General features: G+C 46.1%; 1 protein-coding gene across 2 annotated transcripts; it reads right to left on the bottom strand.

The window, feature by feature from the left end:
• Nucleotides 1-425: 425 nt before the first annotated feature.
• mios (missing oocyte, meiosis regulator, homolog) lies at nucleotides 426-27,065 on the bottom strand. 2 transcript variants are annotated; one of them, XM_083643595.1, is made up of 13 exons: nucleotides 27,009-27,061; nucleotides 26,235-26,323; nucleotides 25,207-26,093; nucleotides 24,048-24,537; nucleotides 23,305-23,403; nucleotides 21,334-21,588; nucleotides 19,085-19,254; nucleotides 17,301-17,366; nucleotides 16,313-16,471; nucleotides 4,163-4,315; nucleotides 3,011-3,215; nucleotides 2,059-2,188; nucleotides 426-1,811 (listed from the first exon to the last, which is right to left on the bottom strand). In XM_083643595.1, the coding sequence occupies exons 3-13, from the start codon at nucleotides 26,026-26,028 to the stop codon at nucleotides 1,721-1,723; spliced, it is 2,640 nt and encodes an 879-aa protein (XP_083499721.1). In that variant the 5' UTR covers nucleotides 26,029-26,093; nucleotides 26,235-26,323; nucleotides 27,009-27,061; the 3' UTR covers nucleotides 426-1,720. The 2 variants fall into 2 exon arrangements, with proteins under 2 accessions (XP_083499721.1, XP_083499722.1); XM_083643596.1 differs by lacking the exon at nucleotides 26,235-26,323 and having other exon boundaries at nucleotides 27,009-27,065.
• Between the last annotated feature and the right edge of the window lie 649 nt (nucleotides 27,066-27,714).

The raw sequence follows: 27,714 nt of genomic DNA, 5'->3' as shown, positions 1-27,714 counted from the left end.
TTGTATAGTAGCCTATTTATGGGGGGGGGGGCAGAACTATAATAAGAGTTTTGTCATCAGGCCTAAAGTCTATGACTGCATCGTTTTCCACAAGTGTTAGGCTATTCTTCAATATAAATATAAATCATATTAGCTAGCAATCACGTTTTGATTCTGTGGGTGTTCCCTTTTGAGAAAATGTGTGAATTGTAATGTGTTACTGTTTAAGCAAAGACAAATTCAGGATTTTCAGGGTACACACACATGACAGAAACCCCACAAAATCTCCGTGTATGAAATGTCATAATGGTCAAAATAAACAATATAAACCTATGGAAAATATCCCATTCAGAAATGCTCCAATTTGTCACTCGGGATTTATTTTAAAAGAAAACAGACACAACAGTGAAAGGAATAAATTCAAGTAACGCCGTTTTCAAAAACGCTACACAGCTCGCCAAATTTGTCAACCCTACTCCAAAATAGTTGACAAAAGGGCAGCAGTTCCATAAAACCTCCCACGCCGGGAGACACCCTGCTGAAAGCAGCATCCAGTAGCTCCTGTGCCTCCCCCCGCCTTCCTCCTCCATGACCAAGTGATTTAGCCAGCTCTGGTACAGGCCCCTCTCACTACAATGCCTCCCTAGGTTGGTGACAGAGAGGGGAGGGTGGCAGAGAAAGGGAGAAAACCCATTTACAATGCGGCTTACACATGGCCATCCCCACAGACGGCAGGCACCCATCCTTGGATGTGTGGTATGCATATTTTGGGGTGTGATTTGGGCACCGGAGGGGGAGAGAGAGAGAAAGGGGAAGAGCATGTCTATGTGGTTGTGGTGGTGGTGGTGGGGAAAGGGGGGGGGGGGGGGTTATAGGGCCCAGGCTGTCTGTTCTCTCGCCCTCGCTTTGAGTCAATAGTGTTCCGGCAGCTGAGGTTCTTTATGAGGGGAACAATCTGGAGGGTCTTGTCAGAGTGCCGAGCAGCTGCTGTTTTCTGGGGAGCTTCTTTCATGGACCACAGGCCTGGAGTGGGGAGGTGAATACACAGACACCCCCCTCCTTCCCCAGCCCCCGCACTGGAAGCCCTCCCGCACAATGCCAGATGAAGAGTGGCACAGAAGAGACACGAAGAGAGCAAGAGAGAGTTGTTATTGTGCGGCGCTCTCCGTCACCCGGGGCACCGTCATTTACCCTGAACAATGCTTTCATGAGGCATGTGAAGATCCTCTTGTAACACAAACACGGACATTAAATTAGCGCATTGAAACATGAGCCGTGAAGTCTAAATCATCCAATGTATTGGCACCTGTAATCTTACACATCTTACAACCCGATGTGAGTATACATTTTGTTTTGTCTGTTTTTTTGTTTTGTATAATATACAGTTCATAATAAAGATGTCATCCTGATTCAGGTGAGATCAGAAGCGGCTGATTACACCGCAACCTCTCATTATTCTCCTGAGCGGGATCTTAAATGTTTTATTACAAGAGCATTAATCTGCATTTGCTCCCTTTTCCTTCATTGATTAAGTTAATAGTTAGATCAGTAACACATACTGCCTCCCTTCTTGTCACAAAACGTCTATGTTACATTTACTCAAGACTATGAATTAACAGTGTTTCATGCTATGCAGCCCGTTCAGTCAAGGGCACTAGTGGCACCCTATGTCCCTTGTCCAGTTCTAGGTGTGGCTGCCGGCTGGTGGTTTGGCTTTAGGTCCAGATGGGCTTCTCCATGTTCAGCAGCTGTCTGAAGGCACCAGGTTCCCTGTGGTGTCCAGCTGCATGCATTTGCATGTGCAGGCAGACACCGGGCACTCTGAGTGGTCTCTGCAGAGGACAAGCAACATCAATCAAAAACAAACAAACACACGCAGACAAGTAATGTGTCTATACTATATAAAAAAAGAGAATAAAGATGTTTGTGCATTCTCTGAGCCCAAGAACACAGAAGTGAATAGCTGCATTGCATTGATAAATCATAACTGTATGATAAAATGATCTGTGCATGAGCAGATAAATCATAACTGTATGATAAAATGATCTGTGCATGAGCAGATTGCTGTCAGGTTCTCACCTGAACCAGCTGAGCATGTGACCGGCGTGCCCGCCATGCCGACAGTTGTGACACCAGGTGAACCAGTTGTTGAACTGGGCCAGTTTGTTCTCCCTTGTCAAGTCCACCTTCTCCTCTGACTTCCCTGTGCCTAAATAAAGAAGGATATTTGACCATACATCAATATGAACAATATGAAAACAATACAATTATATATATATATACACGAGGGATCAGCCGAGCAGCATTTTGGTAAACAAACCGCGTCACTGGGTGGCAAAGGCAATGGAACTCTATGGAGCCCAAGTGGCACGAGGCTTGAATGTCTGACTCTAGCCGGCTAACTCGGTTTACATTTTAAAAACTGCGACAGTTCACACAACTTTAACACGACATGTATATATTATACATCAAACTCTTGAGCTACTTCTGCTCTCACTCAGAATGTCAAAATATAAGCGATGTGATGTATAGTTTTTGAGACATTAACGTTTGTTTGGCACAACTCATACTATTAACTTCCGCGGGGTTGTACTTGCATTTCTGGGTGGCAAGTGACGTCACGCTGATTCGTCCTACATAATATATATATATGTATACAATATACATACATACTGTACATACATACATACATATATATATACACACACACACATACATATATATATATATATATATATATATACCGGTATATATATATATATATATATATATATATATATATATATATATATATAAACAATATAAAGCAATATAACGATACTTTGCAGAGAGCCCAGTGCAATAAGGAAACTACACTGGCTACTGAATTCAAAGGCCCAACTTCCCCTAAATGTTGATCAAAGTCCATTGCTTCCCCCCCTGCAAATGCTTAGTCAAGTATTACAGCCACTTAAGCTGCTCCAAGATCCATGCCTCCTGCTGCCAATGTCAGCTGAGCATCTGTCCACATGATCCACACAGGTGAGTTTACCTGGGCAGTTGGAAACAGGTGTGCCCATGTTCATGAGGCAGAGGGCGCAGCGCGGCAGGGGCTTCCTGCAACCGGGGCAGCTGGTGACTTTTGACTTGGTGGGTGAGCCGCTGACGCCATACTGGCTGAAGCCGCGGCCCTGGTGGGGCATCGCCGAGCAGCTGTAGGAGATCGACTTCCCACAGAAGTTGCAGCTCACAAACACCTGGCCCACAGGGGGAGGAAGAAACACAAAGGTCAGCTGATAAGGACCGGTAAAACCTGAAGGTAAAGCAGGTACGCACCCGCTCACCAGCTGTCTGAGATTCATTATGGACGCAGTGAGATAAGTATTAGATCATACAGCAATAATACCCTAAATAACATGATTTACTGTGATATAGGTATGTCAGTGATGCAGATAGTTAGGAGACACTGCAAAGTACTTGTGGCAGAAATGAAAAGTACTTGTGGCAGAAATGAAGTAACCATGATCAGTTATAAGAGCGATGTTTTGAGTGTTATGTCTTAATAGAACGAGTAGCAATGAGTAGGGGGGGAAAAGAAGAAAACAAGGAAGATCACCAACTAGTTCCCTGGTTTTATGACAAGGCTTGGTTAGCCGTCCTTAATGGTAATTATCAGCATGGTTGGAATCACTTTGACCATCAGAACGTTTGGCAGAAATTACGTACCTGTTGTATACTGTACTAACATTGTATGCTAACACAAGATAACATAATTGCATTGTAATACTGTTCCATGCAGAGAACAAACGTACTTTTTCCAAAATTGTACCTCACAGTTATCAGTTATTTATTTATTTTTCTTTATTTTTCTTGGGCCATTTTACAACCTAGATCAGTGATACTGAACCCGAGGCTCTAGAGCCGCACGCATGCAGCTCCTTTATGGGTAGTTGTGGCTCTTTTAAGTCCTACTTAAAATAAATGAATACATTAAAAAAGGGAGGAAAGGGACTTTTTTGGATTGTGGCTCTTGCAAAGATTTTTTTTTCATTGATGTGGCTCCTGAGTAGGGCAAGGTTGCGTACCACTGACCTAGATGACTGAAATTAATCTACACAGTCACAGACATTACTAAACACTGTGAATACAATTCTATTCCTCAGTCACCTTACCAGTTGACTGGGTCACTGGGTAGGTCAGTTACCTGGGCCAGCGGTTTGGAAGTGGGGTCCAGCTTGCCCCTGTGGATGTCAAACTCAGCCCGTTTATGCCAGAACCTCCATGCATCCAGCAGGTTGCGGTAGTTTTCGATCCAGCACTGGACTCGAGGGTCCTTCACCACCTCACCTGGTGAGCCCTGATGGGAAAAATAGTCCTGAGTAAGCTTATTTCAGATAGTTTGGGGATAGCATAACCCTCCTACCTCCATCCCTCTGGTGAAATGCATACATGTGCATCTCTGACAGAGGTACAGTATATGCCTACGCCTTGTGCACAGCTTCTCAGGTGCAGGTTAGAGCAAGAAAAAGACCAAGCATACCCAAACAAAATGATTCTACCGCACGCCAAGAGCTCCAGACCTGTTCCACCACTTTCATTTCTTTAGTGTTTCTTAATAGACAGAAGTGCATGGGATTAAAATAACTCTGATTAGGCTTGCTTCACTTAGTTATAAAATAGTTTAAATGACAAGGTCATTGAAGTGTTAGAGTGACAGCTGTGACCTTTCAGAAATGAGAATGCAGGTTTTAGCATGTAAGGGTGCAATCACACTTACAGTTCACGTTCTGTGGTCCAACCCTAGTCAAAAAGTTGATTTAAGTGCATTTTTGTCTTTGGTTAATGGGTGGATGGGTAGGTAGGTGGGGTGGGGTGGGGTGGGGGCATGATGAACTTGTCTGTACTTTTTTATCTTCTCTGACTAGTAAAGAACACATGAAGAAACAGCTGAATATAAGCATCAGTTGAAACTGCGGTTTTACTTCGTTTCGAACTTCGGCATCTCACACTATGCCAAGTTGCTCCATGCAACGCACAACTGGACAATGTCTATTTTCTAAGAAAAACTTGACCCCTATAAAACCATCCATTACGCCTGAAGGCGTCATTGTCAATGGCATGGGCGCGGCCACCCGCACTGCCCTGTGACGAACACGTCACGCCCGCGCCATCTTGCCATACCCTCACTTTGCATTAGTCCAGCTGTCTGTGCAGACGTGTTCTGTTTTCTCTGACCCTCGACAAGTTTACGGTTAGCTCTTAGCCAGCAGTGACACCTGTCTCCTCGTGTTCCATCAACCCAACGGCAGCGGCAGACGAGGACTGCACGACTTTGTCGAACCAGCCCTCTTTGCCAGCAACGGCAGGACCCACTGCGAAAGCTAAGAGGTTTTTTCTCTCGTGCTGTTACAGCTAGCTTGGTAGTCTCTTAGCAAGCCAGTCTGTGGCTAGCTATTAGCTGTTGAGTTACGCTAGCCTGAGCTAATTACCTCCCCGGCCAGGGTAGTGTGATAGCTAGCTCAGCTGTCTGCCTAGCGCAGGGGTGGGCAACTATTTTTCATAGGGGGCCACATGAGAAACCCAGCTTGTTGCCGGGGGCCGAATATTGTCATGCCGTAACCCATGGATGGGCAACTTTGATGATAGAGAGGGCCACAAAAAATGTCCTCGCTACCAGGTTTTGCTGAGGGCAAAACGGCGCCAGCGTGAAAAATTTGGGGCATTTGAAGCCAGGTTTAGAGGAATAACTCATTTTAAATTAACAGTTGTGATGTCATTATTCAGTCTTAACCACCAATATTTGATCCTTTTCTCACTCACTCCTATGTCACCACCTGCTCTCAGGGCTTGAAATTAACTTTTTTGACCACCTGCCAATATGGCTGCTAGATTTTAAAGTTACCAACCAATTAGAATTTCCACTAGCCGAAATGTTTTTCTTGAAATAAACCAGAATATGAGTGGGTTAATTTAAATATAAGTATCAGTAAGTGGCCCGGGATTCTCAAAGCCTGTGTTGAGGGTCACACAAACAAAAATGCACTCTTGAAGCTAAATAAATCCAAAACCAATGAGTTTATTATTTAAATTTCTACTTCAATGTAGCCTTTTAGTCATAAATATTATTTAAAGATATTCCATATTCCAGACTGAAATGCTATAACAGAAGTGGAGTATTGGCCAGAATGACATGAACATTTGGACACTTATTCAGTGGGTATCTTGCATGTTGCATGTTTTTTTTTGCAATTCCATCGCGGGCCACACAGATGGCGCCCGAGGGCCGCATGCAGCCCGCGGGCCGTATTTTGCCCATGTGTGGCCTAGCGCTAGCTTCTACTGTTGCTTGCACCGTAGCTTGTAGCCGTTGCTAGGTTAGCCGAAATCACTTCGCGCTTTTTTCTGTGTCCACGGACGCGTCTCGCCCAGCTACAGTATGGACGCGAAAGCACCATTCCGTCAGTGCAGCCGATGCAATGCCGAGATGGCTAATGACAACTCGCACGATCTGTGCATGTTGTCTGGGGCCTGAGCATGCTGAGAGCGCTTTGGCGGACCCGCACTTTTGCAGAAAGTGTGGTGCACTCCTCATGTCGGCGCGCCGTTATCGGGCCGCTACCCTCCGCGGGGAGATGCCTTCCAGTGGCTTGCCCGTCGTAGGTCGTGCTCCCGCTCGGGCCTCGGAGTGTGCCGCCTCCCACCCGGCTGGGCTAGGAGGCCACGCCGCCTCTCAGACTTCGCTGGAGTCTCGCCCAGTGCCGTGGGGTGACTCCCCGGTGCCAGACAACGCTGATGCGGGCAGGGACAAGGACCGTAAGGGCATGTGGGAGCAGGAGGCCGCTTCGGCCGAGGACGAGGCTCGCGCCTCTGCTGGCGAGCCTTACCAAAGGCAGTTCAGAGAGGTAATGCCCCCCCCCCCCCAGCTCCCTACTGTGTGGGCAATTCTTTTCAGCCTCCCTCCGGGCAGCCTCAACGTCATATGCTGCTGTGTCCGGACGTACGGGACACCGTACGCATGTCCTGGGGACGCCCACAGGAGGCCAGGGGTTCGCCATGTGGTCTGTTTTGGATGGCGAACCCGACCTTGACTACGCGTCAATGCCACCAATGGAGGAGGCGGTGGCGGCCCACTTGTCGCCGTCCTCCACCAGGCATCAGCTTCCCTCCAGGGGCTGCCAGACGACGACCAAGCTAGCCGAAAAGTCGTTTCTGGCATCCAGCCAGGCGGCAGCGATGGCCAACAATCTGGCCATCCTCCAGGGTTATCAGGTGGCCCTGCTAGCAGACCTGCAGGGTACCGCCACTCCGGAGGCCTATGCGGAGCTCGGTATGGTCACAGACTATGCCCTGCGAATGGTGGAAGGTCATGGCCTTCTCCGTCGTCACCCACTGCCACATCCTTGAGAAGGGGAGGCTGCTGAACGTGCCTGTCTCCCCGTCTGGCCTCTTTGGGCCGTCGGTGGAGAACATGGCCTGGCAGCTGGAGAGGCAGCAGCAGGACTCAGCGGCTGTGAGATCCCTCACACCTCACAGGCAACGGGCTTCATGCCACCCACCAGCCGGGCCGGACTGGACTAGGGGGCCGCTCTTCGGGGTCCGCCCAGTGCCCGACGCTGACATGGATCTTTCAAATGGCCCATGCCTCTGGAGTGCCCCTGGCCGGCGAAAGCCACACGGCTAGGGGGCAAGCCCACCGCAGTCTGTGCTTTTTGCCCGACGCGAGTTTGGAGCTCTCAGGTAGCGTATGCCAGGCTATGGCCTGTGCCTGTTACTAGCTACTGCTACTGCCGTGCCATCGTCCTAGGCAAGACCATCGTTATCCAGCAGGATCTCTGCTTGGAAACGACTGTGCGGCCCTACCCCGTGGCTGCTTCGCACCATTCGGAGGGGCTATGCGCTGCAGTTCGCGGGACCCCCACCCACCTTCGACGGGATCCCTGCGCCCAACAGGGATGAGGGCTCCACAGCCATGCTTCAGGAGGAGGTCTCTCCCCTCCTGGCCAAGGGAGCGATACGCCTGGTACCAGAGGCGGGGAAATGCGCGGGGTATTACAACAGGTATTTCGCTGTGCCCAAGAAGGACGGCTCCATGCGGCCCATATTGGACCTCCGGCTTCTGAACAAGATGCTGAGGAAGCTCCCTTTCTGCATGCTTACCCTGCCCCGCCTCTTCAATGCTTTGCGGGCGGGGGACCACTTCAGCTCAGTAGATCTGAAGGATGCTTTATTTCACATGTCCGTGGTGGAGAGGCACAGGAAATACCTCAGGTTTTCTTTCCAGGGGACAGCCTATGAGTTCTGCGTCCTCCCCTTCGGCCTGTCCCTGAGCCCACGGACCTTTACCGCCTGTGTAGATGCGGCCCGACGGTCGCTACACGTGTGGACGGACCCTCGCTGGCTCTCCAGGGGTGTGCGAGTGGGACCCGTTCCACTCAGGTGTGTCAATCGCACCGACGCCTACCTGTGGAGTTGGGGCGCGGTGTGCGATGGCCTCTCGGCAAATGGCCGGTAGGAAGCACAGGAGCTTCGCCACATAAACATGCTAGAGCTGGAAGCTGTTCGCCTGGCTCTATGCCCACTTCCGGCATCAGATACGTGGGCACCACGTCTTGATTCGCTCAGACAACATAGCCGCCATCGCCTACTTGAACAAGCAGGGCGGTGTACGGTCGAGAAACTTGAACCAAGTAGCAGCGGAGATACACCTCTGGGCGCACTCCCGCCTGTGCTTCTTGTCAGCGCCGCACTTACCCGGCCGACTGAACTTCGGGGCGGACTTGCTGTCGTGGGGCAACCCCCGGCAGATGGAGTGGGAGCTACACCCCCAAGTGGTGGAGCAGATTTGGGCCAGATTCGGCCGTGCTTGCATCGATCTCTTCGCATCGCGGCTTGCAACGCACTGCCCCCTGTGGTTTTCTGTCGAAAACGACAACCCTCCCTTAGGCCACGATGCGTTAGCGCACGTGTGGCCCAGGGAGAGCCTTTACACGCCCCCCCCCCCCCCCTCTCCCCCTGATCCAGTCTGTCCTGGACAGAGTGAGGGAGCAGGGCCTGCAACTCATCTGGAATGCAGACTTCATCTCACTGTCGGTAGGGCCACCGTGGCCACTGCCATGCCAGAAAGACCTCCTGTCGCAAGCGAAGGGCGAAATACTCCACCCCGCTCCTTCCAGATGGAAGTTGATGGTTTAGTCCCTGAACGGGAGCACCTGTTAGCTCAAGGGTTGCCCTTGAGCATGGTGCACACGATCCAGAGCGCTAGGGCTACGTCCACGCGCTCTGAGGGCGCTTACAAGTGGAGTGTCTTCTCCCATTGGTGCGTGGATCGTAACGAGGATCCAGTGAGTTGTGGCCTTCAGCCCATCCTCTGTTTCCTGCAGAGCCTGTATGATGCGGGCCAGTCCCCTCAGTCCCTTAAGGTCTATGTAGCGGCCATATCGGCCTGTCACATGGAGATCGAAGAGAACTCTCTCTCTCGTAACGGACAAGCCCGTCTTTTATTGTCACACGAACACCACAATACATGCATGCGGCCACAACATTTCATGCTGACGGTGGCCGGTGAAAAGTGTCCTCTGCATTTAACCCATCCAGGCATGTCCTTTCCTCCGAGGGGCAGGCCAGGAGCAGTGGTCGCTTTCTTGTACAGCGCCCGAGGACCAACTTCGGATGTTGTCGTCACTGGTCGGATGACGATGACAATCTGATCTTCTGCATGTTTTTAGTGGGGGGGTTATGTACGGAGGAACCCCCTGGGGGGTACGGGGAGAACATGCAAACTCCACACAGAGAGAAAGGCCCTTACGACGAGATAACCCACCTGGGCAGTAGGCACTGAAGATATGGGGGGGAACACAACCACAGCGCTCACAGTGTCCCAGGCGAGAATCGAACTCAGGACCTTCTAACTGTGAGGCGACAGCTCTACCACTGAGCCACCGTACTAGTGGAGCGGCTAAGTGCTTATTTTCATCAGAATCTTTCAGTTGACGATACAAGCGTGAAAATTGGCATGAGCAGTCTCCATGGGTCACTTGACAAGAAAATTGCCCGAGCCAATTGAAATTTCAAGATGGCGGGCATTTTTCAAGATGGCCAACACCTTAGTGGAGCAGTTAAGTGATATAATGGTTTATTTGGTGGTAGAAGCATGAAAATTGGCATGAGCAGTCTCCATGGGTCACTTGACAAGAAAATTGCCCGAGCCAATTGAAATTTCAAGATGGCGGGCATTTTTCAAGATGGCCAACACCTTAGCAAAGAACTTTTATGGAAAGAAATGACAGCTCCATATTGCCCCATTGCAACATCAGCGCCCAGCAGCCTCCGCCATTTTTTATTTTTGGAAGCGTGACAGCGCCAAAAGAACCTCGCACAGGCTCGCAGTGGTCAGCTGCGGTAGCGCTGGCCCCTATAATCAGCCTCTCTAAACAGTAACTCAACGGGAGAACACTCTAAACTTTGGGGATTCACATCTTTTCCGGGCGTACTGCAAATCTTGATTGAAGTGGTGTAGTGCAGGGATGTAAAACAACAACCATATTGTGGAAACTAAGCAAAATTTTTCGTTTTCTTTGTTTAGTTTTTTCAAGATAAATACCTAATGAAAAGGACCCGAGGTTCAACTCCCGTTGAGTTACTGTTTAGAGAGGCTGATTATAGGGGCCAGCGTTACCGCAGGTGACCACTGCGAGGCGCATTGTGTTTCCAAAAATGGCCGGAGTGTCGTCTCTTTCCTTCCATGCTCTTTGACCTTAGTGGAGCAGTTAAGTGATATAATGGTTTACTTGGTGGTAGAAGCATGAAAATTGGCATGAGCAGTCTCCATGGGTCACTTGACAAGAAAATTGCCCGAGCCAATTGAAATTTCAAGATGGCGGGCATTTTTCAAGATGGCCAACACCTTAGTGGAGCAGTTAAGTGATATAATGGTTTATTTGGTGGTAGAAGCATGAAAATTGGCATGAGCAGTCTCCATGGGTCACTTGACAAGAAAATTGCCCGAGCCAATTGAAATTTCAAGATGGCGGGCATTTTTCAAGATGGCCAACACCTTAGTGGAGCAGTTAAGTGATATAATGGTTTACTTGGTGGTAGAAGCATGAAAATTGGCATGAGCAGTCTCCATGGGTCACTTGACAAGAAAATTGCCAGAGCCAATTGAAATTTCAAGATGGCGGGCATTTTTCAAGATGGCCAACACCTTAGTGGAGCAGTTAAGTGATATAATGGTTTATTTGGTGGTAGAAGCATGAAAATTGGCATGAGCAGTCTCCATGGGTCACTTGACAAGAAAATTGCCCGAGCCAATTGAAATTTCAAGATGGCGGGCATTTTTCAAGATGGCCAACACCTTAGTGGAGCAGTTAAGTGATATAATGGTTTATTTGGTGGTAGAAGCATGAAAATTGGCATGAGCAGTCTCTGTGGGTCACTTGACAAGAAGCCACCCACAGCCACTTGAAATTTCAAGATGACAGCCATTTTCCAAGATGGCCGCTACCTTAATGGAGCAGTTAGGCCTAAGTAATCATTTAGTTGGTGATACAAACATGAAAATTGCCATGAGCCATCTCAAAGGGTCACTTCACAAGAAAATTCTCCCAGACATTTGAAATTTCAAGATAGAGGCCATTTTCCGGGATGCTACCACCCGCCATGTGGATCTTTAAATTATACATTTTCTCATAGAAATGTATTGGGTTCCTCAAAAGGCTCTGTCAAGAGAGGTTGTTTGACTGTGTTTTGTCTGACTCCTCACCCACGACCTGTCCACTTTGGTAAAACCTGTCAGGAGTTGTCTCCCACTGGCATAGCTCTCAGGGTTCACTGAGGTACACAAGCTCCCTTACCACGACAAGGTAACAGTCACAAGGGAGTTTTTTTTTGTTATTGTTGTTTTTGTTGTTGTTGTTGTTGTTGTTGTTGTTTGTTTTTTTTAAACTAACAGCCATTAAATTTGTCAAATAAATACTAAGGGGTGGGGGAACAAAAATATATAACTGGATTTGTGCCGTCACTTGTGGTCTTCATGTCCGTGATGTAGATGACAAGTTCTGAAAAAATAGAGGGATGCCAGTTATGGCTAGCTGAGCTTTTAAGGCTCTGCTCATGCTTGAGGGCATTGAGATGGTCTCGCTCTCTGTTGTACAGTCCAACGAGACAGGCAGGATGGTATTTAAATTCATGTGCAACAACATCACCAGCAATAAGCTTTGCAAGGAGCTTCATGTCACTTAGATTCCTGGCATTGTCATTGCTTCTCTTAAGGGGGACATTGCACTCTCATCTTCACAGATAAAGCACAAAGCTTTCGAGGGCTGGGGTCTTCTTCGCCTCTTGACATTGATATCTTTGGTATCGTCGGTGTCTTCAGCAGCAGTAGAAGATGCTCTCTTTTGGGCCCTTTCGAGCTTTGTGTTGTTGAACATAAGTTTACAGCTTAAATGATATATCTATACCATCACCTTCATCTAATTGGATAGGACTAAGTAAGATAGGCAGAGCATTGATCTTGTGAAATAATGGAACATTTCTTGCAATGGTACCATAACCAGTTTGATCGTGCTCTATATTGACGAAACACGGCTGAATGAGCTTTTCCTTGGTTTCCTGCTGACAAATGAAACATCTGTCCCAGTTGGTTTTCTCAACTGATATGATGGCTTCTGCCATGTCTGCAGCAATTGCATAGAGGCCGAGGGTTTATCCTTTTACCACCTTTAAGCACTTTGATGTATGGGATACAACTAAGTTCATGCCTTAGCCCTACACTTAGTCCGATCGTTCATCCAATGTCATTTATATCCCGTGCGATCTGTACACCATCCGGTTAACTAAAACCCCATTAACCTTGGCTCGGCTCTCCCGCGCTGGCACAACCTGTCAATTCAGGTGCGGCTATCTAACTGTTTTGGGGTAAATTAGACAGCATTTGGGATACTAACTTTCAATTAGCTGACATTGAACCCCATTCTGAGTTTAACAGCAGTGATATATCACCAGTGTGCCCTGGTAGTGCAGATATTCACTCTTGTCTAATCTATCTATCTATCTATGATCAACACAACTGTATTTTGATGCGTTAAAAATTGTATTTAGCATAATCTAAATCATATAAAATAAAATTACACCAAATCGTCCTTGAAAAAATCCCAATACATTTCTATGAGATAATTGATCTTTTGAGGATCCAGGGGGTGGCCATCTTGAAAATTGAAATTTCAAGTGGCTGAGAGTGTTTTCTTGTCAAGCAACCCTTAGAGACTGCTCATACCAATTTGCATGCTTGTGTCACTAACTAAACAATCATATTGCTTAACTGCTCCATTTAGATGGTGGCAATCTTGAAAAATGGCCGCCATCTTGACATTTCAAGTGGCTGTGGGCGGTTTCTTGTAAAATTACCCTTTGAGATGGCTCATGGCAATTTTCATGCTTGTATCACCAACTAAATGATTACTTAGGCCTAACTGCTCCACTAAGGTGGTGGCCCTCTTGAAAAATAGCCGCCATATTGAAATTTCAAGTGGCTGTGGGTGGCTTTTTGTCAAGTGACCCACAGAGACTGCTCATGCCAATTTTCATGCTTGTATCACCAAATAAACCATTATATCACTTAACTGCTCCAATAAGGTGTCGGCCATCTTGAAAAATGCCAGCCATCTTGAAATTTCAATTGGCTCGGGCAGTTTTCTTGTCAAGTGACCCATGGAGACTGCTCATGCCAATTTTCACGCTTGTATCACAAATTGAAAGATTATAGCACTTAGCCGCTCCACTATACCCCCGGAAACCGGTGGGGAGCCTCCTTTTGGTCTCCCGGTTTATGAAAGGGGCGTGCAGACTGCGACCACGGGTACGCAATGTCCCTAAATGGGACTTGATCATGGAGTTGGAGGGGCTCTCGGGTCCCCCGTTCGAGCCCTTGGAAACTGTGGACCTGAAGTTCCTGTCCTTGAAGACTGCTGTTAGCCTTGTCTTCAGGCAAGAGGGTTGGTGACTTGATTGCCCTGTCGGTCCAGCAGTCTTGCTTGGTATTTGCTGATGACGAGCGAAGGGTTACGCTTCGGCCCAACCCCGCCTACCAGCCTAAGAATATCAATGCCAGCTTCAGATCTATGGTCGTGAACCTGCTGCCTTTTGTCCCCCTCCTTTCAACTCGGAGGAAGAGCGACGCTTGAACACGCTTTGCCCGGTGCGTGCGATCCTGGCCTACGTGGGCAGGACACACGCGCTGCGCACCTGTAACCAATTACTGGTTTGCTTTGGGCCACGGGCCCTGGGTGGAACACTGTCCAAGGAGTGCTTGTCGCACTGGATAGTGGAGGCCATTGCTTTGGCATACTCTGCCGCGGGTAAGGCTCTCCCGGAGGGTATTAAGGCCCACTCCACACGAGGTGTCGCGACGTCCTGGGCGTAGCGTGCTGTGTCAGTGGTAGACATGTGTGCGGCTGCCTCATGGTCTACCCACCACACCTTTGTTGGGTTATATAGCCTTGATGTGGCCAGTGCGCCCTTTGCGCACGCTGTGTTGTCAGCCACCAGGCGGTAGTTCCTTAAGTCACTCTTATGCCTATGGATTGCCATGGGCTGAGGCCATGTGCTCCGTTGCCAGCCTCGGGTCTCAGGGTCACACGAGGTGCTTCCTTGCAGCAAGGTTGGTTGGATAATTGGCATAGTGTGAGATTCTGAAGTTCGAAACGAAGTAAAACGTTGGGGTTGTCCTACAACCCAGGTTTTACGAGTGAGAACGAGGAATCTCACACATCTAGCCTCGCTGCTTCTTTGGAACAGTGGGCTGCTGGACGCTTGAGTGACGGTATGGCAAGATGGCGTGGACATGACGTGTTCGTCATGGGGCGGAGCGGGTGGCCGTGCTCATGCCATTGCCAATGATGCCTTCAGGCGTAATGGATGGTTTTATAGGGGTACATTTTTTGAGAAAATAGACATTGTCCAGTTGGGCGTTGCATGGTAACCTGACATTGCCAGATGGGGGCGGTATTGTTTGTTTTCACAAACCAAACCGCACATCCATGTATCGCAGATGATCGCTCATTCTCCGCCGTCTGGTCAGAGGCACGGTTGGATAAAACGATAAGATGTGTTGATATAAATTAATATAAAGATGTTGATGTTGGAAGGCGAAAGGGAGCTGACCAACCCTGGAGCCCAGAGGACGTCAGGTAGGCAGAGAAGAGGAAAAACAGCCTGGTAGCAGCCTTCAAATCTGAAAGCTTTAGCTTTATATTTATTGAAATGTTTTGATATCTGTAACAATTCGGCACATACAGCATGTAGCATGTATTTCAATATAATTTCAAACTGTAAGAATGATCTCTGCTCCCAGAAGTTTGTCTGACTATCAAAAGTACACCGTGGTGTAAACAGTGAATGTTTTCACTTTTATTGTGTATTTAAGTGCCGCTTGGTGGATTATCTACTGGTATACGCCTGATTTACCAGGGGAGTTTAACAAAAGGTGCAAAATCTTAAACTACGGTATATTCTATCGATAAATTATGTTTACCAATAATCAGTGACACATTAAATTGCCAGATTGTTAACAGAGCTTGGCATGTCCAGCTGAGCTGGCTTGGCATGCTAGCCCCGGTCCCAGCTGGTCCTCTAAAATTGAAAATCCAAATAAGCGTTATTTGGATAAACTGACCTCATAACGGGAATCTACATTGTTATTCGTCTACTACAAAGTTCATAAAGTACCATATTAACATTTGTAGAGCTAAAACTATCAGCATTAGCTAGCATTAGCTAAGCATTAGCTGAAACAGGCAGCACGTAGCTGCCGCTGATTGGTCGACAGCTGGGTGTTCGGCAGCTTCAGCCACTCACGTTAGGCCGAGCTTGATCGCAAGATGGATTCTCTCGCAAATCTCGCGAGGGAGTCCAGCTTGCTTGCAAGGTTAGTTGCATGGAGCAACTTGGTATAATGTGAGATTCCTCGTTCTCACTCGTAAAACCTGGGTTGTAAGACAACCCGAACGTTCATTTTGTTATACTCGGCTTTCCAAGCATGAGGAACTGCTGGCTATCAAGTGTGAACATCCGTGTCTCCTTATACACATAAAACCTTGCATTTTCCTGTAGTTGGTTCAGAGTCTGCTCTCAGTCCAAATGAGCCGCAATGCAGGTCTCTGTGCGGTTATCTGATGCCACCCGAGTTTGAATGGCAATGTTCTCACCAGAACCAAATGAAGGTAAATACTCAAATATAACAAATATAAATAACATAGTTCAAACACTGTATAACATGTTTGGTGTGAATGCGCCCCTCTAACAGGCCAAAAAAGAGACAGCGACAGGGTGTACAGTATATGTATTCTCTGCCTACTTTTAGCATGCAGAAGCTGGCAGTCTGGACATCTCCAGTGCGGTCCACATAGCTCTCCATCAGGTCCACACCGTCTTTCGTGAGCCCTGTCAGCAGGATGCCTTCCAGGTTGCCCGCTTCCTTCATCTCATTGGTCAGTTTTTCAATGTAGCGAGGCAGCTGGGGAACAATACCCCACAGAGATCCAGTTCATCACAAGAGAGGTGAATGCAGCATAGCAAAGTACACACAACACACTTCAAACAACAGCTAAGTAGTTCATGTAAATGGTGTTACAAGGTTATAAATTGTGAGAAAATGCTAATATAATAAAGTTATTATATGTATTTGTTAGGGATGGGCATTTCTAGCAAAAACACTATTCGAAATTCGCTGGCCAAAGTCGACTTTTAATCGAAATTCGGAAGGGAAAAAAAAATGTAAAAAAAAAAAAAAAAAAAAAAAAATGTTTTTTTTTGTGAGTGAAATGTTGCATTGTCTCCCCTGATTCTAAGTCTAAGGCTTTATTAATTAATAGAAAAAGCTTCTGCTGTGGATTTTTAGCTCAAACAAGCATTGCACCACTGAAGTAAAGAACATGTTACATGACATTGACATTTTCGAAAATAAAAAACAGTTTTGACAATCATGAGTGGTTCATTAAATATTTAGTAGGCTCAGGTCTGAGTGCCAAAGGGGTGCCAAAGTCACCCCCTCTCCCTCTTCATGGGATTTCATCCGCCATTTATTTTTCCATAAACCTTGCTTAAAATGCTTATAAAAATTGTTTTACTTGCTCAAACCAAGCGATTTGACTATACCAGAATCAGGGGAGACAATGCAACATTTCACTCACAAAAAAAAACAAAAAAACATTTTTTTTTTATTTTCGAATTTCGACTTTCAATAATAAAAGTCGACCTTGATAATAACAACGATTATTCGAAAATTCGAAATTCGATGCCCATCCCTAGTATTTGTATGGATTTACTAGTAATGAAGTCATTACCTGTGCATCGTTGAGGAACATACAGGCGAAGGCTACTCGGTCCCGCACGGCAACACTGCTTTCATACTGAAATGAATCAAGACCCCCAAAAAATCATCTTCTCTTTTCATTTCGAAGACATAAACATTTTTGGTAACTATTTGGAAAAAAGCTATAAATACGTCTTGTGCTTTTCACATTCAATGCACATTGAGTTTCCCCATATTCAAAATCACTGTTCAATCACAAATCACTGAGGCCCCCTAGGGTTTTCACTCTGAACCTTCTGCACAGATCCTCTATTCACAGTCATCTGACAAGGCTGGAAATGTACACACCAGCTTTGACCCAAATGATTGTAAATTGTGTTTGTGGCTGTTAGGTTTGTCTATTGTAACAAGACACTTTGGCAGGGAAGTAATCATCATTTAGATGTCCTATTCTCATCTAAATATCTAGATGGCAGCAAACACGGTGAAAGTGGCTAGTGAAATTTGGAATGTACCAGCCACTGTGACTAGTGGACAAAAAGTATAGTTCATGCCATTTTGGTTTACTACTCAAATTTCCATTCATTGTCATGACTATTGACTAGAATGTACATATTCCTATTATCCTGGGAGTGCTTTTTTTGCTAGGAAAAGGTCTAAACTGATGGCCCGGCATCTGATACAATTAAGTGTGTAATTTTTCTTTGTGGCATCTTTGGCGCTAGAGAGAGATCACTTATCAATTAAATAGAGAGGGCAGGACTGTGACTGTAAAGTCTCTGTAGGTGGCGCTGTTTTCTTTGTCTGTTCAGCCATGGTGGCTATCGCTGCTCATGCTAACTACTACCCAGGTCTTCTTCCATTTATTCCAAACAAGCTGCTTCCAGAAACATAAAACAGACCACTTCTTACGGAAGACACCAGTTGTTTAAAATAACAAATATCCTGTGCGACAGGTGTCAGGTGTCAGAGGGCACTTTGTCGCATGCCTTCTGGTTCTGCCCTTCACTGACGGGATTCTGGGACCAAAATATTTGACTGGTACTCAGCTTACAAAATAACCCTTCAGCCGGAGGCAGGACTCGCCATCTTCGGTTGCTCTCTGGGCTTCCCCACAGCTGTGCAACAGTCTCTGACACTGGGAACAACTGTTGCCAAAAAACGTATCCTGAAAGAATGGAGGTCCCCCTCTCCGCCTTCTTTCCAACTCTGGTTGATGGACATGATCTCGGTCATAAGGATGGAGAGGCTCAGTTTCCTGAGAACCAACTCACTTAATGCGTTTCTAACTATTTGGGAGCCATTTCTGGCCTACCTCCACGAGGTTGGGTGCAGTGGGTGACTTGCCCAGTTGGTTCCTCTTGGATCCCTTGAGTGTGACCGCTCACCGCACGCACAACATTTCTTACAAGCACATAAGCACCCTATATGGACGGTAGCACCACATTATTGTCGATATAAGTTTGTTTTTGTTTTTCTTTCCTTTCCTGTGTCTGAGCTTGTACGTTTGTTTTGTTTGTATATTGTTAAAATTGAAATTGAAAATTATATATATATATATATATATATATATATAAAAGAGCAAATATCAAAACTTTCAGGCCCTGGCAGAAACACTAATGATATGAGTTACATCCATCACCAATAGAAAGTAGAAAAATAAACATATTTATGTAAAAATGCCATGGATTTATGACTTTAAAAATAATTATATTCACTGATTTTCCCTGTGTCTGGAGTGCAGCTTTTAAAATGCCATGATATTCAAAGAGATCCCATGACCTGTAGCAGCGTTGAATTGTTCGACTCTCTTACCAGCACGCCATCGTAGGCCCCGGGCTCGCTGGTGAGGAAGGCGAACATGACGCAGAGGTAGGGGTTCTTCAGCTGCAGCCGCAGGGAGCTGCACATCTCCCTCCACAGGGAGCTCTTCTCATCAGTGTAGCCCGACAGAGCCATGGCCACCACGTTTAGGTTCAGGTCACCTGTGAGCAGAGGTTGGAGAAGCTCGGTCACTTTAATATCAGCAGAGTCATACAAACTAAACAATGTACAGTTTTTCAAAGAACAGAGGATAGCGAGCGCTTCTATTGGGTTTTGGTGTGTGAAGGCATTTGTTGAACGTGCTCTTTGGTTTTAGGTTGCTCCAAGTTCCAAGACAAACTTTAAGATGACTTTATCTTTTTGCATGGCTAGTTCAGAGGAACATAGTAACAACTCCCAACACGTTTCAGACACGCTGTGGCCTTCATCAGGGAGAAGCACATAGGACTGTTTTTTACTTGAAGAGAGCCTCGGACCACTCCCTTCTTAGACAAGTACAGATTATCTGGAATTGAGAAAAGAAAATGCATAATTCCTTACAGATTGCCATTTATTTTTGAAAGTATACATAGGTTTTTAACAGGCTTCAAAGGCCAACGTGTTGTAAAACTGAGTCAACACATAAGTAACCATGTAAACTTCCAATTAAAGGTTGTGGCTTTTGGAGAAAGCCACAAAAGGCAGTTTAGAAGAAATCCATAAAAACAGATCCACAAGTGAAACATTACCTCATGGCATTTCCCACTGGGCATGTTCCCCAAAACTAGTTTGGGAACACATCAAACTAAGCTGAACCACTAATGCTAAATTATGTTGAATACCATATGTGTGTAGAAGCTGGTAGATGAGCAGCAGTACATCGAGACGTCAAAGCTGTCGTTACAGAAATAACACTACAAATGGTGAGATAGCTGTGTTGACACTGCTTATCTAATGAACCGCCCCGTCAGTCATGCTCAGGAAACACTCATTAGAACACACAGCAGAAAAACATGTGACCTACATTGGTGGATGGCTTTTCAGTCGAGACGTGTAAACAAAAACCTTTTTTCCCTTTTAAATCTCTGTGGGAAATGTACTTGTACTGACTGCTGCAGGATGATGTCTTTTGTAAATACAAGGTTCGGTATCAAAATTACATACTTGTTCCAGAGCTTAATTTCTTTTGATTTGAAGATTTTAATTATGATTTAAACTGATTGTCTTCTTGCCCCTATCTATGCTGCATTACCTGAGACGATTAATCTTTACAACAACAAATGTCACAATATGTAAGGTAAAGAATGTCTAAAAACAGAATATAGATAGTCATATCAGGACAGTTACATCAATAATTTTGTTTTGTGGAAATTGCCAAATTCATTTCCCATACATCCCCAGACTATCCAGACCTGTGTGTACATATTTCATCACTTATTACAACATATTTTGAGCACACAGGGTTTCCCCTGCATTCATTATTCATACAGAAGTTGTGGGCCCCAACTTGTGGGAAAATTGCCCCCGTTGCTGGAAAGGGGGGAAAAATGACAAATTCATCCTGGGGGGTTATTGCTCACACAAAACAAATAGAGGATAATTGGTACTATTCCCTATTTCATCATATACGTAGGTATCCAAATAAGAGCCATTTTTAAATCAGAAAACGGGGATACAGGGGTAAAATGAGAGCTAAACTATCGCAGTCCTCCACTGCTGCCAGAAACCTTACAAGTAATACTTCAATCTCTAAAGCTTTTTTTTTACCTTTATTTATACAGGGGGAGTCTCACTGAGAGGAATGCTCTCAGCTCTCAGATACACTGTTGTCTCATAATTGGCGCAAAGAGTTGTTTTTCAGGCCGATATGGTGGCAGCGCTGTTGTCAAAAACCACCAGAGCTTCGTCTCTTGCCTTCAATACTCAGCACTCAGCTCCTTGCTAGAATCGTCAATTAGGAGAAATTGTGTTCAACTGCACGTGTCATGGCAATAAAACAACACTTAGGGGCGGGGGCAAACTTTGAAGAATGGTTGAACAGTTCCCAGTAAATTTCGAATAGTATTTTTGCCAGAAATGCCCATCCCTATGAAAGATACTCTGTCTTCCAGGAAGTAAAAGTAATGGGGGGGACACTGTGTTTTTGCCAGAAGTACATAGTTGCAATAATGTGTGTTAGGTCTGGCCAGTACCGCAACATCCCCCCTCTCCACGACGCCACCTCCTCGATCCCTCCCACACAGCCCGGCTGCAGCACCCACCCTTCTCGGCGCTAGCTCCCTTGTGGAGGATCTGGATGGCGCGGCGGATGTCCAGGTTGAAGAGAGCGACGGCCGCAGCCCGCTGCCACTGCTGCTCCTGCTCCAGGGAGCGCAGGAAGGGCTCCACCTGGACGTCGGGCCCCCGGCTGATCCAGCCGCACAGCCGCAGGGCCAGGCGGCGCTCCTCGCTCTGGTACCGCGCCACATCCGTCTGACGCTCCGAGCCACTCCAGCACCTGCGGTTCTCCATCGTGCCTAAGTGGATCATGATGAGGACAGAGAATCTAAGTATATGAATAGCACATTTTTCCTAAGTTACTTTTTGTATCATTATTCTTTTTATGTATACTATATGGAGTTGTTTACTCTACTGCTTATAAGTGACAGATAAAGGAAAGTTGAGGAGGAGTAGTGTTTTAGATGGTGATTGAACAGCAATAAATTTGTCAGATAATATCAGGTAAGGTATTATCAATCACATCACAGAGAAGTAGATTAAAATGACTCACTTTTTGCCGGACCCTGAACACGCATGCACAAGTGTTGAGCAGCAGCGGCAGCAGTCCGGGTCCGGCTTAACTAGGCTTCAAGCAAGCCACTTGCCTAGTCTTGTTTGTGACTGTGTAAACGTTGTGGTACTCACAGTATTGTCCTATGTGGAAAACAGCATCTTGCATCAATATAGGCCAATACCAAACTTAAAAACTGTTTTCAACCAGAATTTGTATCCTATATTAAAAGTGTTAAATGCATAATTATGCACAGCCTGGCTATTGATTACTCTTATATTCTGCTTTTCTAATGCATCTAGTAAGTATGTGTGCATGTGTGTGTGTGTGTGTGTGTGTGTGTGTGTGTGTGTGTGTGTGTGTGTGTGTGTGTGTGTGTGTGTGTGTGTGTGTGTGTGAGTGAGCAAGCATGTTATTGTTATAAATATACTTTATTTATTTTTTAAGTTTAAATAAACCTTGCCTTTGGGTTAGCCACTCTCAATTTATTATCTTGAGCTTTATTCCTTCCCAGCCTATCTGAATTCTGTTGTATTGATACAGTGCATAGAAATTATGGCAAACTAAGTGCGTTTAGTTTTGCATTCTCAAACTCAAAATGTATAGTAAGTGTTAGTTAAAGCTGTGTCGCTGATGTAACCGGTTACAGCTCGAAGTGGCGAAAGGGTCTTGAAAAAGGTCTTGAAAAGTATTGAATTTAACTTCAGGATTGCTGCATATACCCTGATATTATGTATAATAAATAATCAAAATTAGGAGGAAAAAATTGTTAGGCCTATTATATTTTTTGGCTGCCGGACAAACTCCTGTTTTGGTGCTTACTGTATATAGCAAGCGATTTAGGTATAGATAGGACATTGTATTCAAGCCTGTAGTATTCTACCATAGTGACCTGTATGCAAAATATTGAGGCATATTTATTTTTTCGTCATTGCAAAGCCACAGCACAGTAAAGAGGATATTAATGTGGTGTGTAATTCTTTATCTCTACATTTTGCTCTCAAAGTGCACCAGATTGATAGAAAAATGTTAAATGTTGGAGCGGCTGTAGCTCAGGAGGTAGAGCGGGTCGTCCACTAATCGCTTTGGATAAAAGAGGACGGTGGTTCGATTCTCGCCTCCTCCAGTCTGCATGTCGAAGTGTCCTTGGGCAAGATACTGAACCCCAAATTGCTCCCGACGGTATGCCAGCACCCTGCGTGGTAGCCTGCCGCCATCGGTGTATGAATGGGTGAATATACATACTGATTGTAAAGCGCTTCGGATAAAAGCGCTATATAACTGCAGGCCATTTACCATTTACCAGAAACATTTTCTGGTAAATGGCGGGGGGGGTGCTGGGTTGCATGCCCCTGCGGGGCGGGCGGGCCACCCACCACAACAACAACTCAAAATCCTGTGGGAAACAATGATGTATGCATTTGCAGGCGGGTTCAAACCATCAGCATGTCTGGTTTCTTACCTGAACTGGTCTTCACAATGTTTTTGATACCAGAATAGACTGTAGCCTGTTTGTTCCCCTGCAGTTTCAGCTCCATATCCTCTGTGCACTGCTTCATATGTGATACTTACATAGGAAATGTAACAGCCGTTGGAGTAAAACAACATAATGACATCTAGAGGTGAACCATGGGACAGGACAATAGGCAGGTCAAAGTGCACCAAGAGCTACGCCACATTACTCCAATTACAGCTAGGCCAGGGCAGGGTGGAAACTTGACTTTCTTTCTCTGCTGATCCCAGTGGCAGATGACTTCAAGAAACTCTATGGACATTTTATCTCTTAACAGACTTGTTTTTGGAGCTAAGAATACCCTCCAAACATTGACTAGACACTTGCTGTAGTGGTTGAGTAGATAAACTACCGAGCCACATAAAATAATATAGCTGCATTTCAATGGTGGCTGTTTATTTTCCGCAAGAAAACAACCCAGATAATAGCTACAACTGTCTATATGAAGAAACAAAATGATTGATCGTTCATTTTATAAAGTTTTTACATCATCTATATTTTAGAGATAAATAATGATCAACTTAAGGTAAAACATGTTTTATCAAGGTGCAAGTTATAAAATGGGGATCTTCGAAGAATGGTCGAAATAACAAATAGTGAATACTGTAGTATTTTTGCTTGAAATGCCCATCCCTTGACCGCAGTATCACCACCCTACAAAACTTTCAACACCACTTGATTTTAAAGGATATTGTGCAGGTCATACCACAAGGACTTGAGCTGGAGGTCCTCACCTCCCGCCAGCAGGTGGTTCCTCCACACCTGGACGGTATCGTGGCCGTACCTGGACTGGGCCCTCTGCCTCATCTTAGTGGCTATGTCTTTCTCAATCACGCTCTCTGCTCCTTCAACCCCGTCCTCGGCACAGTCGTACAGGTGCCTGCCGCACGCCCACATGAGCGAGGTGGTGGAGCTCCAGGCCAGCGAGATGCGCTCAAACACGGTGAAGTCCGTCATGACGCGGTTGGCGGCGGACACCACCACCATGCGGTTCTGGGAGGACGGGTGCCAGGCAAAGCTGCCGATCTGGCTTTCGCAGGGATGCACGCTCCGCTCGATGATGGTGGGCTCCGTCTCGTCACCGATGGGTGTAGGCGTGTGCTGCATGTCGTACAGGCGGATGATGTTGCTGTCACGGGTCAGCGTGGCCAGCAGGCCGGTACGGGTGGGACACCAGGCCACCTGAGGGTGAGAAAGCACCACCAACTTTGGTTTACAAAACTTACCATCCACATATTTTACCAACAAACTACATTCTTAGAATAGGATCTTCAGAAGATGGTTGGTTGCCTGCCAACAGTGGTGGGAAGAGTAGACAAATTTGCCAGCCACAGCAAGAAAACTTACCAGTATTTGATTGGTGGCCGGTGTTGATTCTCCACCTTTTTTGCAGGACACCAAAACCCCTAAAGCAGTGGTTCCTTTCTGACTCATGGCCCACTTGAAAATCTGACAAATGTTTAAGGCCCACATCCGACCATAAACAGTACGGAGGCCACATAATGTGTTCTCAGAGCACTTTTTTTCACAGTTAAAAGGAGCGGTCCATCAGCACCACTGTAGGTCTGTCTACAATAGGGTAATTAATGAATAATTATTTACAAATTAAATAACGGTATCATTCAACAATGGAGAAATCCATTATCATACATAATAATAACAATTAAATCTTTTCCTCCACAAAAATTGTAATGTTTCGCAAATGATTTGGCAGCCCACTTGCAATACCTTTGCATCCCATAGGTTGGTAATGGCTGCCATAAAGGCTTCAAACATACAATACCTATCCCAATTCTGCTGGGTTGAAGATTTTGCATATTACCTCGACAACAAACGACATCAATTCCATACCTTAGTGAGCGGCTTGGGCTGCTCAGTCAGTGTGAGCACGGGCTTCTCAAACTTCCTCAGATCCCAGATGGCCACCTGGCCCTCAAAGAAGGAGGCCACGCGGTCGTGGAAGTGTGGGTCGACCGTCACACCCTGGATGGCCTTGGTGTTGACGAACGTCTTCTGGCTGGTGTTCCTCAGGTCAAATATGGCCAGGTTGCGATGCATACCGGCCAACAGCAGCTTCTGGTCACGAGGTAGCCAGCAGAGGGACAGGCAGGCGTCGTTCTGGCCCAACTCATACAGCGGTTTGGTCACCACCGTGGCCGAGTCTAAATCGACAGACGAGAGGCGGATCTTCTCAGCTGCGACGCTCGCCTCTGGTGAAAACTTACTGCTAATGTCCCAGATAAGGACAGAGAAGTCCGCCCTGTGTTTGTCAAGGCCAGCAGCCAGCCAATTGCTGTCTAAAGGGTTCCAGGCTAAAGTGTTGCATTGACGGGCATGCTTGGGCACAAACTCTTTCCCCATGAGCTCTTTACATTTAGAGTTGTGGCTCTGGCCCAAGCTAGTGAGGACAACTCTACCGTTAGCTTGGCCCACAGCCAGCAGGCACTCAGGCTCATGCTTTGGGTACCAGGCCACACATTTCATGTATGGAGTGTCAGAGTTGATAGCTAGTAAAGTAGCAGCGGTTTCTTCAGAGAGTGGGAGGGAGCCAGCCTTGGTTTCTGCACTAGTGCCCACTGGTCCGATGCGGTACAGTCCAAGCTCAGAGTCACAGATGACATAGTGGTCCGGGTGGTGGGGAGACCACAGGATGTCCGGCTTGGACCCACTCATGATTCAGAAGCAGCTAGAAGCCCCTCAAGGGAATCTTCCTTCTATACTGATGATGACCTTGTCAACTGGATGAGATGGATACAAGGGTTTATTAATAGAGCAGACTTCATACACAAGGCAACACATAGCCCCATAATGTTCCGCTGTTCCGCAAACAACATTGCAGACACACGGATACGGCGGCACAGTGATCAAATCCAGCGCACCTGGGAAGCAAAAGATGTCAGCAAATGCTCAAACTCCCAAGGTTCTTGTCGGCACTGGGACGCTTCTCCTCTCCTAAATTCGGCACAGCCTGTGGAAAGAATGCTTTTAAATGGTTGTTTCATACAGGAATATCATTTTAACACCCCGCCTGGCTTCCGGAAGGGAGATTATTGTATCTTTGGATCTGCAATCGAATGTCGGAGAGCGTTTTAAACACTCGACCCTGCCAATTTCCTTATGGAACGATGTGTGACACTGATTCAGAGTGGATCGCAGAGGAACGGAGAACAGGGAACATTATGGGGCTAGGCAACACAATGTGCTTTCTACTGTTACGCACCCGTCTGAAAAGCAGGTAGGTCAATGCACTGCACAGAGTAAACATAAAAGATGTGATTTTCTGCAATGCATTCGTTAACCTTACTGGAAACAAAAACATACAATACATGGTTGATTTCAGAACCGGGTCTCTAAAAAGTTACCAAACTGGCCCTAACAAGTTAGCAATCTATTTATTTGAGATACAGATACACACCACATGCCATATTTCAAGCTGGTAGCGTTTAGAGGTGGAGTTCCCAGTTTAATGACATGCTAAGTTAAGCTAATGCTAACAAGTGAAGAACGAGCTAACGTCAAACATATCACTAGCAAGCTAGCGCTAATTTAGCAATCAGCAGATGGAAACAGCTGCTAAACTGGTTAAACTATAACATTAACGATACTTTATTACTTCAAAACACATGGGTCATTCACACGAGTGAGCAACTTACAATTGGACATACACATGTCGACAGTAGACAACTTCGGAGCCTCAGAGCCTCACTAGATGTTGTGTGTTACATCAAAACATGTCCGACCGTCCGTGACATAAACGTCAGTTATTAAAGGTTCCTCTTTACGCACAGATGCGCTTGGAAAGGCAGTTTTCTATATTCCACCAGAGGGCGCTGTCACAACATGCACCAAAATACATGGAAAGAAGCAGCGAGCCAAACTCCAAATCGACTGAAATGCAGTTGGCAATTTGAATATTTTACAGTAGGCAATGTATGTGAACGGCTGGATTGCATACATCGGCATGCTGCACGAGGGGAGGGCAAAGGTAGACAATAAACTGCACTGCAATTCAAATTCAAACCTAAACAGTATGGGAATTAAGGTGTTAAAGGAAACTCTAGTAGCGCTCATCTTCTGGTTTCCACATTAGTGGGCGAGAGTGGAAAAGGAACAGAATCTCATTTGGGACCTTCATACACTCACTGCATCCAACAATCTCCATGCGCAACAGGCAACAGCTCATACACTTAAGTTCAGACGGAAAACTATCTGTGCCAACCCATAGGAAAGGTGACGGTGACGCTATAAGTGGCCATTTACATTTACGAGGATAAAACATGAGGCTATCTGCCCAAGCTGTAATGTCCATTATATTCCTGTAGGTGTATGTGATTGTATAGCCTACTAAAATCGTACTTT

The sequence above is a fragment of the Poromitra crassiceps genome, assembly GCF_964638095.1.
Source record: "Poromitra crassiceps genome assembly, chromosome: 1".
Lineage (NCBI taxonomy): Eukaryota > Metazoa > Chordata > Actinopteri > Beryciformes > Melamphaidae > Poromitra > Poromitra crassiceps.
Note: the sequence above shows the minus strand (reverse complement) of the source record. Positions and strands in the feature narration are given on the sequence as shown.